Source organism: Phaethon aethereus (assembly GCF_964289735.1).
Source record: "Phaethon aethereus genome assembly, chromosome: 1".
NCBI classification, from domain to species: domain Eukaryota; kingdom Metazoa; phylum Chordata; class Aves; order Phaethontiformes; family Phaethontidae; genus Phaethon; species Phaethon aethereus.
In genome coordinates this window covers 69870831-69889496 of record NC_138575.1, presented here as the reverse complement: position 1 = coordinate 69889496, position 18666 = coordinate 69870831, and the positions used below count along the sequence as shown (strand labels likewise).

Below are 18666 nucleotides of genomic sequence, written 5' to 3'. Positions count from 1 at the left end.
TAATGCTTTTTTTCCATCAATTGAAGGAAAAACAGTGCATGGTGGATATTTTCAAACTTAGATAATAACACTTATTTGTTTTTGTTATCTATGTAAATTGGTTTGAATTCAAAAGGGTCTGAACAATAACAGATTCTGTTGCTATCAATGAAATTTTGGGGAATTAAGCATTCCTGAAAATTTGGCTATGTTCCCACTATATATGTGTTTAAATATCTAATTCCATGCACTTGGATTTATTCACCTAACTAATCTCATTAGCCTTTTATGAGAAGTCACAGACAAAGCTAGAGATAGACCTCAATTCTCTAACCACTACCTTGCTCTGCTTGACACATGTCCTATAAGGCCTTTGAACTCTTTGGCTGGTTTTTGGTACTTACATAATGGTGCATGGACAGAAATAAAGGTATGTGGATGCAATGACATGAATCAGAGGTGATTTAGGAAGCTGCAAAATCCAATACCAGCAACAGAAGAAATGAGAGTCTGGGGAATGACTATGAAGAAGATATTTCTGCTGGGTTGAAGCATTTCTTAAGGTTCCCTCTATGATAGGAAAGTGATTCATTGTTGACAACAGTCAGCAAAGGTCTCGTTGTACTGGCTTAAAAATGGATTCACTGTTAGTAGACATAGGACAAAATAATTCTCAAAGCATCTAACACTACTTTCTGTAGCAGTCTTAAAAATGGTCATGTTCTTGTTTGAGGACATCAGTTGCTGACAAGTAATCAGTGATGGGTCAGTTTCCTTATGTGGAAGAGATTTTAGTGATAGGAACATTTCACCAGCAGATGGTCCAAGCCAAAAAAGAAAAGCCTTTGCGCTGAATACATCATTCCTGCTGTGTCACAGGCAGCTTGTCTAGGCCACATACTAGGCAGCAGTGTGGTTACAGACACATGCAAGAATTCTTTTGATAAAGAAGAAATAATGCACTGGCTGAACAGAATGCTAATCTATGCTGCAGAGACAAAGTGAGCTTTAACAAGGATGAGGAGTGAAGCACCTACAGAGCACATCCTTAATGTTAAAGCTATCCCAACTTCTCACTGAGGATTCTTGCTTGATAAGCACTACCTACAAACGGTAATGGATCAGATTTGCAGGCAACAGGAAAGAAGGCTCAGACAAAGACAGGGGAAAGAAAAAGAAGAAAAAAATCGCAATGAAGGAGAAAGGAAATGGCGAGGACTTTCATAGGAAAATGTTAGGGGTAGGGGAGGAAACGAGAGCAAGAGAGATGTCATGGGGAACCTGACTGGTGGAAGGTGAAGGACAGGGAGCATGAAGTCCTCTGGTGACCTCTCTGGCTAATCGTTTCCCAGTAAGGGAGCTGTGTGGCATTTAAGGAATCTTTTCTTTATTTAAGCAAAAGAGATGTGGCAGGTGTAGTACTCATAATGCATGTGATAATTATATCTTTGGAGCATCAGAAGCAGCAGCCAAGTGCATTCAGTGCTCCCACAGGTTAGCTACAGCCTCGCCCCCCATTGCCTTACTGCTATGGCAGAAGGCTTTATCACATGTGGGTGTGCTATATATATAGAACAGGACAAGGAAGGAGGAAGAGATTTATATTTAGAGGCAGAATCCAAGAGTGAAATGGAATTTTGGAAACGTGAACTGTACAATAACTGATTCTGAAAACATTATGCCCGAAACTGAAACATATTTCTCAAATGACCCTTATGATCAAGAATCTTTTGTCTTTCAGAACCAGGGTTAACTATGTCATATTAAAAAAAAGCCTTTATGGCATCACTAGGGACTGTCAAATAGTCTGGATTTGGGGCCTTGCCATGGCTTCTTTGTGACACTCCAAACTGGCACTTGCTGGGGGCTCAGGGTGGACCAAATTCCCTGTTGAGTTTAAACATGGATCTCTTGCAGCCCTGGTATCCCGGGAGCTTTATGTCATTGGGAGAAAGAGAGTGTCCCCATTTGTGTCCAGCTCTGGAACATCTTGAGAAACTATTGCTTAAAATCATGGTATAGGAGCCTATAAGAAAACCATTTCAGATCACTACTGAGTATTTTTATTATAGGAACCATGTAACTCAAATTATCTTTCTAAAAGACAAACACAAAAATCAGACATCTACTGTTTGACTAGCTGTCTTTTAAATTCTCTAAAACTCTTCTAACCTTGCATAGTTATGTACCACATACAGATAACACGTTGAAATTCTATTTATCAACATAAACTCAGGATAATCAGCATAATTCCAATGTAGTGAGATCACCTGCGTTCTGAGAGATAAATCTTCATTTCTCTGTTCATGGTGGACACCAGAGAAGAGCACCTATGCACTTGTGAAGGATGTGACACTCTAGTATAACAGGGATTGAGGACTTTGTGTAATTGTACACACAACAAACAATTCTGGAAAAATCTTGTAGGTCTCCAAGCATGACACAAAGGCCATGTTACAGTTGTTTTCTGGGTATAGAAATTCAGTACTAAACATGACCATGAAATTAGCTGGTCACAACTACTTTTACACTACATGAACCCGCCTATAGGCAACTATCTTCATGAGGACTTACAAAAGGCCTTGGATATTGGTAAAAGCCCTCAGAAAACCAGTAACACAGAAATTTACTTACTATGCCTCTAGGTTATACAGGAACATCCAAAGAGCTGCACTGTGCATATCTTACAGATTTTAGAACTGTGAGAACACAGTCGTGTGTGATATTGATTCTGTTTTGGTGCAATATGGTGCATTCATGTAGTTACTGGTCAAGCAGCACAACATTTTTCCCTCTCTCTGTTCCTGCTGATGACATTTCATTGCTTCTAGCTGGGATGCTGGTACCCCTGAAGAGAATGTGCCCATCCTAGGATCCTTCTTCTACATACTACTGGGACAAGAGCATATAGTGACATGACATTTTCAGGTATGTATGCTGCACACCTGATAATCTCTCAGCCTAATAAAGTGTTAGGGCTAGGTTCTATCTTCAGCTATGCCTCTGTGATTCAAACTGAAGCAAGGGGCCTCCATCCTTCTGCTTGCTATCCTCTGTACAATGCAATAAACACTGGGAAGTTGTACAGGGACATGCAGTGACCATTTCTCATTTCTGACCATTAATTAAAAGCTTCCAGCAAAACAGAACAGATGACTAGCCCTGGAGAGCTTGCGTTCTGATGTGGACTGAGATCTTCCTGCTGAGGCAATCACTGAATTTCATCAGGGTCCACACAGTGATGCCTCTTAGGGTTTTTTTTACATTCTTGCCCTTCTTCTAGATGCACTGGAGAACATGCCAACCTGATGGGAGCAATGCTGGTTTTAAGAGAAGTAGTTGTTGGCCAGCAGCAGTAACAATCTATAGAACATCCTTAAGAAAACTGGAATCTGTCTAGCTTAAAACTGAGCTGGTTTGCTATTCAACAGGCTTTCTTACAGGCTGGGAGAAGAAGCCAGCACTTGAGCGTTTAGTTCATAATCTTGCTCTCCCTGTGGCAAGTCACAGGCAAGGCCTGTCACAGAATCCAAAGTAGGAAGATAATTCCTCCTCCACAAGGGCATGCTATTGTCCTTTAGACACATATCTAAAGCTGACTGTGAATATCAAAACCACCTTGCTCATAATAAATTGGAGAGCAGTAGCTGAGGCTGACACATAAGGGGAGACTCTATGTGTTTTCCTGCTGAAGTCTGCAGTGGTTTCAGAGCTTTTGGCAGACTTTTCTTTCCACTGCTCCTGATGTGATGGGGACTTTGGTCTTCACAGAAGGAGGTTATCTTCTCATTAGGTGAATACTTGCAGCAACTATAGTGAATCTGCAAGCAAACAGACTCTTTCACCTTTACCACTGGCTCCTACACTGATTATTGCAAGAACTGCATAGGAATTATCTTCCTATCCAAAAAAGCACCAAGGGAAAATCACTGATGGTTCATCTGTCACGGAAGCTTCCATTTTTCATAATACTTTCAGGACACACTGTTTTCGTCTGGAAAGCCAGTGTAGGTTGTTCATTTTGTTTTATCCTGTTTTATTATTTTAACCCTCTTTGATGGAAAAGCAACTGAACTGTCCCCAACATATATGGAAATTCTGGCCAAGGTGAAAATGCCTTGAAAGAAGATGAAAATGAAAGCAGATAATTCTCAATGAAATCAGATAATTTTAAGCACTCTTTCCCTTTGAGCTCAAGTGCTTCACTCTTCTGTTGAGGTTCTACGGAACATCAGTTTCCAAAAAGGACTTCTTTTCTAGCTAATACATATGTATAAAAGCAAGCTCTATTGTGGCATTCCAGATCTGTATGCTTGTATTAGAAAATTAATATTCTGGTTTTATTGGAAGATTATATAAGCTGACATCTCGCACAGAACAGATTACTACTGATTATGAGCAATAGCCTGTCCTCAGGAATCTAAGTCCTGCACAGCAGTAACCACAGAGGCTCAGGGAAATTACTCGCTGTTGGGAAGTATAAGACTATCCTGTAAATAGGAACCTATTGCTCCTAGTTCTGGGTTTATCCCACTGGTGCTTGCCGCAGAAGAAACACGTTTCTTTGTACCCAGAGGCAACAGGTTATTAAAGCTGTGACACATCAGAAATAAGATAAGTTCGACTTCCAGATGTTGCCCTTGAGGATAAAAGCTGTTGTGGTAGGGCAGATATTAGTGCAGTACAAGGCAAAACCATGGCAGGGGTGATAGACCCATGATGTGGAACCTGTAGGCTGTTTCTCAACATCCTGTGGAACACTACAAAACCTTTTTGAATTCAGAAGCCTGATAAAGCTAACACTCATGTTAGGAAGGGGACTATTCCCTGCCACAGCTCTCCTGATGGCAACAGAATTACACCAGGAATTAATGTGAATGAGGTTTTTTTTTATTTTAGTTCTAAGAAACTGGATTTACACAATAAACAAAGAGAGATTAGATGTTGGATTCCTCCTGAAACTCCTTCTGCTGGTTTGAAGACTGGCATTGCTCCAGACAGCACAGCTGATGAAGGCAGTTTTTATAGTATGGATACTATAGAAATAAAAGCTTCTTTGAGACAATTCATCAGCAGGAGATAGCTTGTGTTTGAGAGGTACTCTCCTGATCTCACATAGCATATGTCTCTGTGGAGCTGAGAAAGGCTGTCAGGGAAGATTTCCTTTTCCAAAAGGCATGCTTGAGCCTGGCTTCTCAAGTAGATCTTTCTGTCATTCACAGACCCAGCCTTTCAAAAATGTACTGATTTTTATACGAACAGAAAGAACAGCCAGTAGTTCTAAGTTATCTTCAATAAAAATGCTTTTTTCTTTCAGTCTCCTGGGTACTTTTTTTCCTTTTATCATGAGCGCATTCTGATAGCAAGGTCAGCCTGTAAACATGATGGTGGTGCTAAGGTGGTTAAATGCCCTAGCAGCCCTGATGCCACTAAATAAGTAAATTTATTACCTTTAACTTGAAATCTCCCTGTTGCTTCAGTCATGCCTCGTGCAGCTCTCCCAGTACAGTCTCTGCCCTCTGGGAAAAAATGTGTTTATAGCAAGGCAGTGGGGTGTCATGGCCACTAGGTGATTTTAGCAGGCTGGTAAAAATGAAGACTCATCTGCAATAGATGAAACTCAGCAATCGAACAAAAAACTTGTCCAGCCATTTCAATTGTAAAAACAAAATCCAAAGGGCAGAGGACTGCTCAAAATCCAGGCCTAATCTTCAACTAGAGTAAATCAGGATGGCATGACTATAATTATTAATGTTTACTGAAAGTCACTAGTACTAGATAAGGAACTTATTTGAAAAGCTCAGCTGACTTCCCATGTGAATTATCTATATCCTTGAACACTGGGCCAAATTCTGATGCTTTTAATAGGTTCAAATAAATGGAAAATACTAATTTGAATAAATTCTTGCTTACATTTTATATGTTCTATCAGGAACATAAGCCTATGGGAGGTTTAAATGAAGGCTCTGTGAGAAGAAGAGGACTTAATAGTGCTTGAAACCAGGAAAGCTGGTTTCCCTCTCTGCCTGAGTATGTGATACAGTTACAAAACAAACCAGAAAGGAGTCCAAGACTCAGAATTAAAGGCAGAGCTGAATTTACCTATAACTGAGGAATTTGCAGCTCTACAAGTTTGAAGCAAACATTTTACAAAAGCAGGAAGCATTGGCAGAATCTTTATCTCACTCCAGAATTTAAAATACAATGATCAACCCAGGAAAATGAATGGCTGTAAGGAGCCTATCCATCTCTTAGAGATGAAAAGCAGTCAGAGTGAAGCCTTGAGGATCTCAGCTGTCCTTGGGTAAGGGGTAAAAAACGCATCTCAATAACAGACTTCAATTCCCCTACAATATATCACTCATTTTCAAATGAAGTGGAAAGTGGCAAGGAAACTGTTTATCTCCGTGAATCCTGCTCTGGTGAAACTTAGGACCCTATTTTAACATTTACAACATGGGAAGAAGAAATGAAGCTCTACTTTCCTGCTATTTTCCTATGTATTCTTCCCTAAAAGAATGGACGTAGCCATGCCTTCTCCTAATGCCAAAAGTATAGTGATCACGGTGCCAGACCACAGTACTGCCATTCTCCTGTGGGCTATTTTAACATCATTCTAAGTCATGATTACATTTAGAGTTGGGTTTAACTTCATGTCTCCCAGTCATGCTCCAGCTAAGATAGTTATATTCTGCTTGCCAAAATTCCCCATGCAGTTTCAGTGCAAAACAAGCTATCCCTCATACATCTCCTTATACACTTGTGCCCTTTGTTTTTAAACACCTGCCACATTTTACCTTGAAGGTGGCTGAACTCTAACGCTGTGAAAACAATCCCTGCATTTACAGTTTTAAAGTTCCTTAGGAACCTTTGGAATTAAGAACATTAAATCAATACAAGCTGTAATATTTTAAAAAATGCAACTTTATAGTAACAGTTGCCATTGTTGTTGGCACTGCACAGTCAGGGGACCCATTGTGTTGGAAACCATAATTGCAGAATAGAGATGGTTCTCCAAACTGGATCCAGCTGGAAGAAGTGGTCACATATCCAGCTGCTGCTTTCTGTAATGGAACGAGGACAAGCAACTTGGTGGGTTCCTAAAGGGAGGGCTACAACTGCCTCAGCTCCATGAATAGATTTAGCCTGGTTCCTTCAGAAGAGAGTTCATAATCCAAACTAAAACGCCACACTCAGCAGGTAGGCAACAGCAGGCAGGTGAGGGAAAGCTATCACAAATAATTTCTCTTGGGGTTTGTAATGTGCTGGCTGACACAGGAAAACAGATTGAATTTACAACATATTCCACATATCACATCTTGTAATACAGATAAGATCTCCTCCTCTTCAGTTTGTAGAGAGGGCCAAGGGTGTGTGTGAGATACAATCAAGGTTAACGAAGTCATGAAAGTGATAGATAAGCTGAATGTGGAACTGTTGATCACCAGATCTCACAGTAGTAGAAGGAGAGGACATTGACTGAAAGTAGTACTAGATCAGCTTAAAACAGATACAAGAAAATACATGTCTACACAGCAGGTAGTACACTTCTGAAAGTTGTTGCCACAGGATACTATGAGGGCAGAGAGCCTCAGCGAGTTCAGATAAATCCATGGACAACGGGTCCATAAATGGGCACTAAAGGCAAAAGGCCGAAGTGTGGCCTCTAACACCTCTAATCCAATAAGCATAAGTTTGGTGGCAGTAAAAGGGGACTGGAAAGTAGGAAAGGGCCAGGCTTGCACATTTGCCCTCCTGTGTCTGTCAGGACTTGAGCGCTGCACCAGCTTGACCACAGGTCTGACAAAAGAGAGCATTTCTTATGTACTTATGATGAGCATTTGACCATCACTGAAGGGGTCAAGGTATGGCCAAGAACAGGACAGAGCCTCAGAATACTCCAGCATTGTACCAGCTGTAGCACTGATATGCTTAGCCCATTTTTCAAGGAATTTTGGAGGGACTAACATATTCCCCCACGGCATAATGTCCATTCTTGTTCAGATCATGCAAAAGGGAAGAAAGGACCTCTCTTGCCTATTCTTGCTCTCTGTGATGCTAAGAAATATACTATATAATATGGTGCTATCGCACACATTCTTGAGCATTAATACCATTAATACAATGGTACAATTTCAAGGAGACGTTACTTCCTCCTAACTGATGCATTTCTTTGTCACTAGAGTATTATGTTCAGCATTTGAAGGGTGTAATTCAGGCTGCAGGATGGGAGTTATCATCCGTGTATTTCTGTTACAAGACACTGTAAAGTGTACAGGAATCATTAGAGAAATTAAAATAGACCAGTCATTTCCACTCTTTGGTCTACATATACTGGATTTGATTATCTATCACCAAAGAGGAATGTTAAAATAAGAACACTGTTATCCATCAGTTCTTCTTTTAGTTATTATGCAAAACCAGATCTGCTTATCCTGGACATTCTGTACTTCATTTACATCTATGTAAACCCAGAGGCTCTCCACTAATGTCCAGAGTGAGTTTACATTGAAATTAAGGTAAGAACTGGGATCAATAGACCTTCTGCACCCTCTCTTTTCACTCATCATGGGATTTTCTTCCCCCTAAAAAGCCTGACATTTGCCCTGGCTTTAACCCACCAAGCTTGACCCAACCCCTACATACATATAGCTGTGTATATGTACTCACGCTAGCCTAGCACCGCAGTTTTCTCCTTCAATATCTGCTCCAGGGACGTTGTCTGTGTTCACGGACTCGGTCTCACTGGTGGGCATGCTCACTGTAAGAGTCAAAGGGAAGAAAAACAGAAGGTTGGCCATTAGAACCTGGTGTAACTATTAATAAATCACATAAGTGAAGGAACTGGCTTAAGGAAAAGACCCTCAGCTGCAGCTCCTGAGGATTAAGTAATTTGCTGAGCAAGTCTAGTGCCTCCCTGCACAGGCCAGGCGGGGCAGGTAGCCTTCAGGAACCTATATAGGTTACACAAATGCTAAAGAAAAGGGAAGAAGCAGCTGCTTGCTTTCTTTCAGAGCCAGTTCCTGGAAATTTTATGCATGACAACCACTGAAAATTGGAGAACCTGGCAAAGCCAACAGAGAAGCTTTTGCTTGATTCAATGAAACACTTGAAAAAATGCCCCTTTACTTGCGCCAGCCCAACTATCTCACTACCCTCCCCAATCTCTTGTGCAATGAGTAGAGTGCAAATAAAAAGTACCAGACTGACAGGTATTCAAACAAATGGCTTCTGTTAGCCTGGCAGCAAGTACCACATAAATAATTATGATGGCTCATCTGTAATATACTAACCATTAATATGTTTCAACTGTACACTTACAAACTGGACCTATAGGGATATAAGGGGAATTCAGACTCTCTGACCCATTTGGATATTACTAACAAAGGAGCTAATGAATATGGACTATGCTGGAGATTTTATGTTGACACCCGCCAACTAAGAACTGGACAGAATCTCCTAGGCTTTTACAGAAGTATCATGGAACAAACATCGAATTAAAACAACCTTAGGTGTGAACCTATGTCATCTGGATTCAAGGACCTGTCACATCTTCTATCTGTTATCAAACCTCAATATTTTATTTTCTTCTAGAGATCATGAAAAAAGATAATCACAATTTACATTCCATTAGTTGCTCCCAACTCCTATATGAGCTCTAATAACTCCTTAATATATAATCATTCAACATAAGTTAGGACAATGGATAGAATCCAATATGTGTCCTCTTCTCGCTTCCCCCTTTTTCAAATACACAAAACAAATTAAAAAAATGATACTTAAAACTGAGTGATGGAGGAGTTAAACAGATCTCTCAGATGCCTGGTAGAACTTCAGAACCTGACCTGTATTAACAGTTGAATATATATCTCAGATGAGACTTGAGAGCATGCACTATTAGCTGTTGGAGAGGTTTCTAACAACCTGTAAGAATACGTTACTCAATGCTAAGAACGTATCTATTTGTGGGTCCTTGGCACAAAAGGAGGACCAATAAATAGGTCCTGCATTTCAACTGGACAGGTGTTTAACAGGTCATGGGACCAGCTCTTCTTTCAGACTCTAGAAAGATATCAGAAGGTTCTTCCAAAGAGGTCCTGGTTCCTGCTTTGAAAGCATTTTGGTAGAAATGTCCCTCATAATGAACTATCTTTCCTTCATCCCATCCCAGCAGTTCACATGCCTACAACATATGTCTTGGGAAATCTAAACTTCTTCTGCTGTGTGTTTTGGACCATATTAAATAATGGACTCTCTAGTACTCTTGACATAAGTATGAAATACTGTCCTCTAATGGTGCCTATACCTTTACAAAGACTAGATGTTTTAAAATAATCTTGTCTGGTTGGAAAGACAAATTAAGGAATCAACTGAATTCATATTTTGATGCACATGAAACAGTCAAGTAAGCTGTAAGAAAAAATAACATTCATAATTAAAATTTTCGGTCCAGACTTAGCCCTTCAGGAAAAAACCAAAACATTGCTATTTTGCAAGTCATCTTTGAAGATGAGGTAAAGCACTTTCAAGACATATTTGAACTTATTTAAAAATGGAAAACGATTTTGAAGACATTAGCAAGAGATTGATTTGCAGAGCAGCTTATTATCTTGAGTGCATGAAGAGGACACTACACAAGAAATAGAAAAAGCAAGGCACACACATGCACAAGTACACAAAGCTATATTATACGTCAGTCTGTATAGAGATAATATAGACACACACACACAGAGATATACACAGTGTGGACACAGAGTGCAGTGGAACATTACCATGGGTTTCTGTGGAGTGACTAAACCAAGCAAACTTTCCTTTCTTCTGATCAGGCAAGCCAGCTGGTGTGCTTCCTTTCACAGACAAGATGGTCAGTGTCAAGTACCAGGAACAAGACATCAATAGAGAACATGCAGCCAGTGACAGGCAAAAGAAAAAAACAAGGAACTCAGCTTACACATGACATCCACTTCTGTCTGAAAACTTCATCATGTGAATTAGAAGTACAAAATTAAAAACAAAGGTATATGGAAGTATGAAATATTATAACAGATCATCAGAGGATAAGTTTTCCTTGCTTTCTGCTCTTTTTAGTATCTGACTTCTGAGAACATGAAGATGTTGAATTTAAGTTAATGGGTAAAATCCTTTCTCCAGTGATATCAATGGCAAAATACATCTTGTTTGGCTGTCTGACCTGCTGAAATTGATAAGTCCAAGGCAATCACAATTTGTCCCCAGGTTATCTCCTGACCCTTAGGGTCAGAATCTGGACTAGCCAATTTTTGAACAAGGTTCCTTGGCTTTACTCCTAAACTGATCCAATATCTAGAAATTCTTTCAAAACTGTCAGAGCTGCTAAAGGAAAGTTGTTGGGGTAATCACATTTCTCTTTCTCCATCTCTAGTAATTAACAATCTTCATCAAGCACTCAGATGAGTGCCTTATCCAAATGAGGATACCCCTAAAATATGTCTCATGATTTCCATTTGAGTTTACATCTGGCAGCTGCCCTCTGATGTCCTTCTGACGCATGGCTTTTCATAGCATTAGTTAATGTTGATCCTCTGCCTGTTATGCACAAAGGTCCTCAGCCCACACAGATCAGATGTGCACGCACAGAGAAGTCTTGGAGAGTAATTCACACTTCCCCAGTCTTACTGCTGCGGAAAGCCAAATTGAAGTGAGTGAGGGATGCAGGTGGCACACGGGCTGAAGAGACTCCTGTAGTTCAGGCTAGCTTGCTGGCATGAGCCCACAGGCATTCATTACACTGCACTGATGGAAAATGTTAAGGACAATAAAAAGTATTAAGATGGTATCAAGTATAAGAGGAATGATGGCCTGGAAGTTAAAGGGCGGGACAGGAGAGTAGGACTGTGTTCCCCAACGTGGTATCCTCTCAGTGGGGCAATCACTTATTTTACCTGGCACCTCACATCACCTTCAGTATCAGGGGACAATCATGTGTGCAGATGCTGTGAGGTTCATTCAGGCCAGTTCACAAATCCTGAAAAAAAGAAGATGCTGCAGAAAAGGGGTGTATAAACTAGGGCTGAATATGAGAGGAAGCAGATCAAATACTGCCCAGATGGCTTTCTTATCTGACTCAGTTCTCAGAGACACAGACCTTGTGCCCACACCCCGGCTCCAGTCTAGAAATAAGGCAAGCATTTTTTGCAGTCCGGGTAATTAATTACTGGAACCATGTACCAAGAATGCTGGTGGTAAATCCACCACAGGAATGTTTTAATCAGGAAGAGATGTTTTTTCTAAATGGTGGGCTCTAGTCCAGACCAGAGTTATGTTTAGGACCCTGGTATACAGACTATGCCACCTCAGTGGCCACTTCCTTCTTGTAATTTTGGAAGCTGAGACAAAAGCAAAAAGAGTCAAATGCAGATTTCCTCCCACCTGGGCACAGAGCAACTTAGCAGTGGAAACCCTGGTGCCTCATCTCCTGTGCCATGTGTGACTTAGGCACTCTTACAGGAGCAGTTCTCTGTCAGCCTCAAGAAATCCACTGCTTGTAACCAAATCAGAGATCCCTAGGGGACTTGGTTCTGCCAGATGTAGAGGGCACATTGTCTTTCTGTGGGCCCCCCACCTCCCCACTTCCCGGCCTTCAAGCAGACCATTAAATCTTCCATCTACCACATACTTTTCATTGTAGGAGCTTCAGTGTCTGAACTGCAGCATGGGAAAAGCAGTGATCAATCCCTGTGTACACTATTCAACTGCCGACCTAACACCCTAAGGTATTGGGTCAAGAAACTAAATACCACTGTTGCTCACAGGTGACTTCTTGACAGTAGAGAACAACTCTGGCCCCTCACCCCTCCATCCTAAGTGACAGCAGATTGTTAAAGGGGTGAAGAAGGCATCTCCATCAGGCAGTTTGCCTTTGCTGGACTATACCAGGAGCAGCAGTGCAGCTAACAGGGCAATGAGTACACAGAGTGAGTGGCTTGCTTTGACCAAACCAGTACAGTGAACCATTAACAACAATGCAGGGAGAGGTCCCATAGAAGATATTACATATTTTGCAGAATCATAGAATGGTTTGGGTTGGAAGAGACCTTTAATGATCATTTAGTCTACTCTTCCTGCCATGGGCAGGGACATGTGCCCTGTCCAACCTGACCTTAAACATTTCCAATGATGGGGCACCACAACTTCTCTGTGCAACCTGTTCCAGTGTACCTGTTCCTGGGGCAAATCATGGTGACTTTGCTTACATGGCAATCCCTTTTTTTGGATTTATCATCACATCCATAATTCACTCTGGTTGATGAAATCTCCCATTAGTTACCTATTCTCTAGGTAGCATAGCATAACAATTTTTTTAAAGGGAAGTAATCCAACTTTTTAAAGGCATGCAAGTATCTCATAGTTTCAACAGAGTGCAACCCACAAGGACCAGTAGGTTTTATACTCTCTCTGCAGTTGCTTCTGAAGACTTTGCACTTCTTATATCTTGCCACAGTGTGTCTCATCTCTGAATGTAGTCTTTTTCTCCTGGACTACCTAAACTCCAATTTCACATTACTTACATAGCATTCCTGCAGCAACTAAAGCAACAACATAAGCTATGTAGCAGCTTCCTTAAAAATAAATCTGAGAAATTCTTCATGTTATGTTAATTCTATCTCTGAGACCCAACAGACAGAAATAAGGACAAAGAGTCTACAGTTTGTAACTGGCTAGACAGACAGATGTGCAAGACCCATTGAGATCCTCTGTTCCATGTCACTAGCATCATGCATTGATAGCAGCTCTACTCTCGCACTAACATATGTCCCTCCTCCAGCGAAATGCCCCATGGACATGCAATGAATTATGAGACAGAAGGCTGCCAAAAGAGCCAACCACTGAAACAGAAAGCTGGCACAAGCAAATACACTTCTGTGTAGCCCTGAGATAATTTTTCCTTTACACACTTGGAAAATAATATTTTCTCCCAGTTCAGAAATATCATTACCACTGTTTGTCATCTCAGCAGTGGAAGTAATTCTAATATTCAGATTTATCTCCATGGATTATATAACGTTGCCACACTTGTTGCTGAATCTCACTTTAATACTGTGACAATTTAAGACCCTGAGAAGATGATGCCTGGGCAAAGAGTGCCCAGTTCCACAAATATAGACAAAGAATAATTTTTTCACAGATTTTAATGGGACACATTACTACATGACTTTGCAGATCTGGGCATTAGTTTTAGAACTGGATATGTCAGAGGCTATTCACGTTGCCCAACTTCATGTCTTTTATTTAGCTGTTTGAGTTAGGCTACAGGGGCAGATAGACTCCTATCACAGGTTTTCTGAATGCCATACTGATGTCTCCCTCAACTATATGGACAGGCTGGGCATTTACCTTATACCCTTAGGTTAGGTACCTGACTTGAAACATTGTGACTATCCGACAGTATGTCCATTCATATTGAAAAAGGCCCATAGTGGCTTTTCAGATTAAGAAAAGCAACAATACACTTGATTGTGTTTTCTAATATGCTCATTTAGACTCTGATTTCTTCAACACTCCAATTTCTACTGGTATTGAATTACTTTGCAAAATATGGGTCTAAATCACCCCTTTTGCCCATGCTGGTATTAGAGGTCAGAAGGACCTGACATCACTCCACCACCATTTCACTTTATTATGTCACCTTGGCCATATGAACAAGTCTTTCTATGTATCTGTTCAGTATCTCTAAAAGGGGATTACAATTCTGCACTCACCTTGCAAATCTCTTTGAGATTTGAGATTTGCAGATGAAACACATTACAATAAGTGCTAAGTACGATAGTTATTACTGATGCTAATGTCTCCCAAGTGGGACTCTGTAGAACTATAAAGCAAATCTAAAGAGCAAAGAAGTCCTGTGAATTCTCCAGCTGGGATTCAAGATTTCTTTTTCCATCAAGCACAACAAGAATAAATTGCAATATCCAGGCTGCTTCCTTTAACAGAATGTGCATCAAGTGAACGTCTTTGTCTCCAGTAAAAACCTGGCTTCCCATGGTGCCTCTCATGCCCATCATTTCATGAATGAGTCTATGGGCAGCTGTCAGAATATCAATCAACTCTCATGTTTTCAGTGGAGAGCTCTCATTTTAATTAATATGTGAATATTGCCTAGCTTTCCTTTTCTCATTGCCTGTTTTGGAAATGCTGCACTCATTCATCTTATTCATTAATTTAAATAAGATATAGCTTTCATTCTGCTACATGCATACAGTGTCTTGGGAACAATCAATGAGTATGTTCTTAAACACAAGCAGCATGCAGAAAGTTAACTGCAGACGTAAATGATCAGTTTTCTCTAGATCTCCTGATATTGTCAGGAAAATTTACCAGATATGACTGAGGAACTCTTTTGGGTTTTCTGTTTTGAAAAGGATTTTTGCAATAGGAAAGCTTCTACAGGAGAAGAGGAAAGGAAACTTGAACTATATGTAGGATCTTGGTGGTTACATACCTTCCAAAGTTAGACAGAATGCATCAATAAATATAGCACAGTAAAAAAAATTCCAGAAAAAGTGTGAAAATACTTGGAAAATGCTTACCAAGGGCTCAGAGGCCAATGCTCATGCAGACAGTATTACACACACAATATTACATTAAATACATGTGATACATACACTTCGCATAACCTAATTTTGGGTTACGTACACATGACTGCAATTGCAAGGAGAGAGCTTGATTCACACTTTCACTCAAGGTCAACCACAGAATCTAGGATAGCAATAAAGAGCCATAAAGTGATTGCCAGTTGTATCCACTTCAGTCAAACAGAAAAAAGCTTTTGACAAAGAGATCTTTACACCAGTGAACCAGCAGCAAAGATGTCGCAGCTACTATGTAGTAACAAGGCTTGTCATTACAGTAAAACCAGGCTGGGCATTGGACTGCATCAGAGAAGGCTGATGCAGTGTAGCACGCTTTACTGAACGGAGCAGTAGAAAGTAGGAACATTGCCAATACTGAGATTGAGCATCGTATGGTCAAACGTTTCATTCACAGATAAATTATATATTTTATGATATTAATTGGAATGTTTATTTTTTATATAAAAAACTTGCTTTTACATGTCCTCCCCTTTCAGAGTGTCACCATATGCGCATACACATCCTATGGTGTTGAGGGGATATAGCCTTGGGCTAAGTGAATTTATAACATACACAAAGAGGAATAGGAGAGAGAGCAATATGTATCAATTATTCAGGCATGTGATTAAACAGATCTGTCATTACCACATGCAGGTTTCTGCGAGCCTATGAATGCATTACCTTGCCGCTAATTAATCTTCCTGGGACATTAGTGCAACAGACTCCTCAGCTACTTTAAACAGCTGCTGTTTTTCTTCTTTTTATAGCAATATTGACAGTAATACCCCTTGTTCCACAAATATTTGTTCCTTTCAGCCAGTGAGTGAAATGCACATTGCGCAGAGGACCACATAACGGGCACAGTCAAACTCCCGGCCCTGCCAAGAGCTGGCCTTTGCAAGCCTCACACACGTTCCGTTCCGCCTTTGAAAGGAAGAACTTAAAATCCTCTTCGTCCTTCCCTGCTTGAAGGGCAAAGGTATTTGCATAACCTGTGGTATCTCAAACGTTGTGTAAACACAGGATGTAGGACTTGCCCAAAAGCAGACTTTACAGAAAGGAGTCTAAGTCTGCTAAAAAGGGCAAACTGAGCAGTCTCCGTGGGTAACTGGTTGTTCTGCTGAGCAAACACCGAAGCTGCGACAGGAGTCCATTCACTGCAGAGCGTCTGCCTGCAGGTGCAATGGAAGTAACTCTCTTAATCCCTGTGGCTGAAGAAGGACAGATGGGCTGGGTCACAGGGTGGCAGAGCTGCTACCAGAACAGATCTTGAAAGATGTCTTTCTCCTGAATCTGGATCCTCCTGTGAGATCCTAAACTAGTTTTCTTGTCTGATAAATGACTTGTATTGTGTGCCTCGCTGGGAGCAACAACTAATGTGCCAAAGTGCAAGGCATTTTACTTGCCAGGACATGGTTTATAGCGTAAGTTTCTGGTGTCAGTCTAATACTTTTTAGCAACCCCTCTGGTTCCCCACAGAATTCTGAAGCAATTAATTGGGGGAAAAAAAATAAAGAAAAAAGAAAAGAAAGAAGAAAGAAAAAAGAAAAAGCGAAACAATTGAGGATCTATGACTCTTTCAACAGTATTTTGTGATGGTGAACAAATAACAACAGCACATTCTGAATGGTTTTGCAAGATTTATCTCTCATTCTTCATGATTTTTAGTAGAGGAAGGTTGGACAAGCGGCAGTGCCATAAAACGCACCTGAATCTATCCTGCAAAATGATACATGGGCACAAAAAGCAGGAGCATCTCACTTGAAAACCAGAAGGATTCTATTATTGCAGGCTGGTCTGGCAGGCACCTTAGAAATGGAGGCATGAGAGCTGCAAACATTGTAGATAATGTGTTGGGAAGTGATACAAACATTGATCATGAACAAAATACTAACCACAAAGAAAGTGCCTTCAAGACAGTAAAATCAACAACTAAAAGAAAAAAACCCCTTCTGCTTTGATCGCTTTTGTCCTGCTAATAATCACGACGCTATTCGTATTTTGCTCATTAGCACTGTTGTTACTGAAAATAACAAGCACATAAGTTTCAAGCACAACTGAGATTTTAAAGCAGGCTACGTGTTTCCTGAAAATCCTGTGCTCGGGGGAACTTCTGCATCTGCCCACCCATTCAAATCCACCATTCACCTGGGTGGTGAATCAGTAACTTTGATGAGGATGTCTACTTCAGCAAAAGCATCTTTGTTCTTTCAGTTCACAGCCGTGTGAATCCATCTTCCCCGCAGAGTCCAGGAGGAGCAAAAAAATTACAGAAGTTAGTTGCAACTCAGTCTGCTTAGGTCATCAGAAACTCTCCAGGGAGTGCTGCTCGCTACCTAGATTACCAAGCTTCAAAGCGACTGAGATGCAGCTCCAGCTGTTTTATGACATCCCTGCCTGTCACAAGCCATTTCAAGGTGGACAACGCCTGAAAGCTCGGTGAGCGGCCTACCGTTTGTGAGCTAGAGCCCGTAACAGGATCTGTCAGGACAGCAGGGACTGTTTGGGTGGTGCAGCGGGTGGGGAGTCACGCCCTGGCAGCCCGCGATGGAAAACTTTCCCGGAGGGAGATCGCAGAACCCTACAGCCAGGGAGCTTGGGCAGGAATTGTGCCAACGAGAAGGTAGGACTCTCGAAGGACTACATCTTCTATAGAAGGAAACTATTCTCCTGGAGGCTGTCCTTTGTTAGCAGAACATGACAAAAAACGGAAAAGTGAATGTGGGGGAGAAATTGGGCTGTTTTATTTCAAAGGACAGGCAGAGCAACTGGGCAGAGGCTGGTCATAGGCGAAGGGGTTGTGGGAAAGAACTAGTGACTGAATATTTTCACCTAGAATACCAGCCTGCAAGCTGGAAGAGTAGTGTACGCTTCCTGCATCTGGGAAGATTTAATTTAGGGGTGACTTGCTTAAAATATTTGAGCATTAATATCATCAAGAAAAGAGCGCAGGAAGGCCCTGCCCCTCTGAGCAGTCCCGTTGCACAGGCAATGCCTGGCAGAGATTACTTCTTAGCAAGTGCAGACATTTTGTAATAGCAGTATTCATGTGGGATGTGTGAGAAGGCTTCTGGATGAT

The 18666-nt window shown here is 41.0% G+C and overlaps 1 protein-coding gene across 1 annotated transcript in view; it reads right to left on the bottom strand.

The window, feature by feature from the left end:
• CACNA1C (calcium voltage-gated channel subunit alpha1 C) overlaps positions 1–18666 on the bottom strand; it is a gene marked incomplete at its 5' end in the record, with an annotated part of 490257 nt that overhangs the window by 108140 nt on the left and 363451 nt on the right. The window contains one exon of the mRNA XM_082008523.1: positions 8650–8740. Within this exon, the coding sequence (XP_081864649.1) occupies positions 8650–8740 (91 nt within the window). The remainder of the gene's footprint in view (positions 1–8649; positions 8741–18666) is intronic.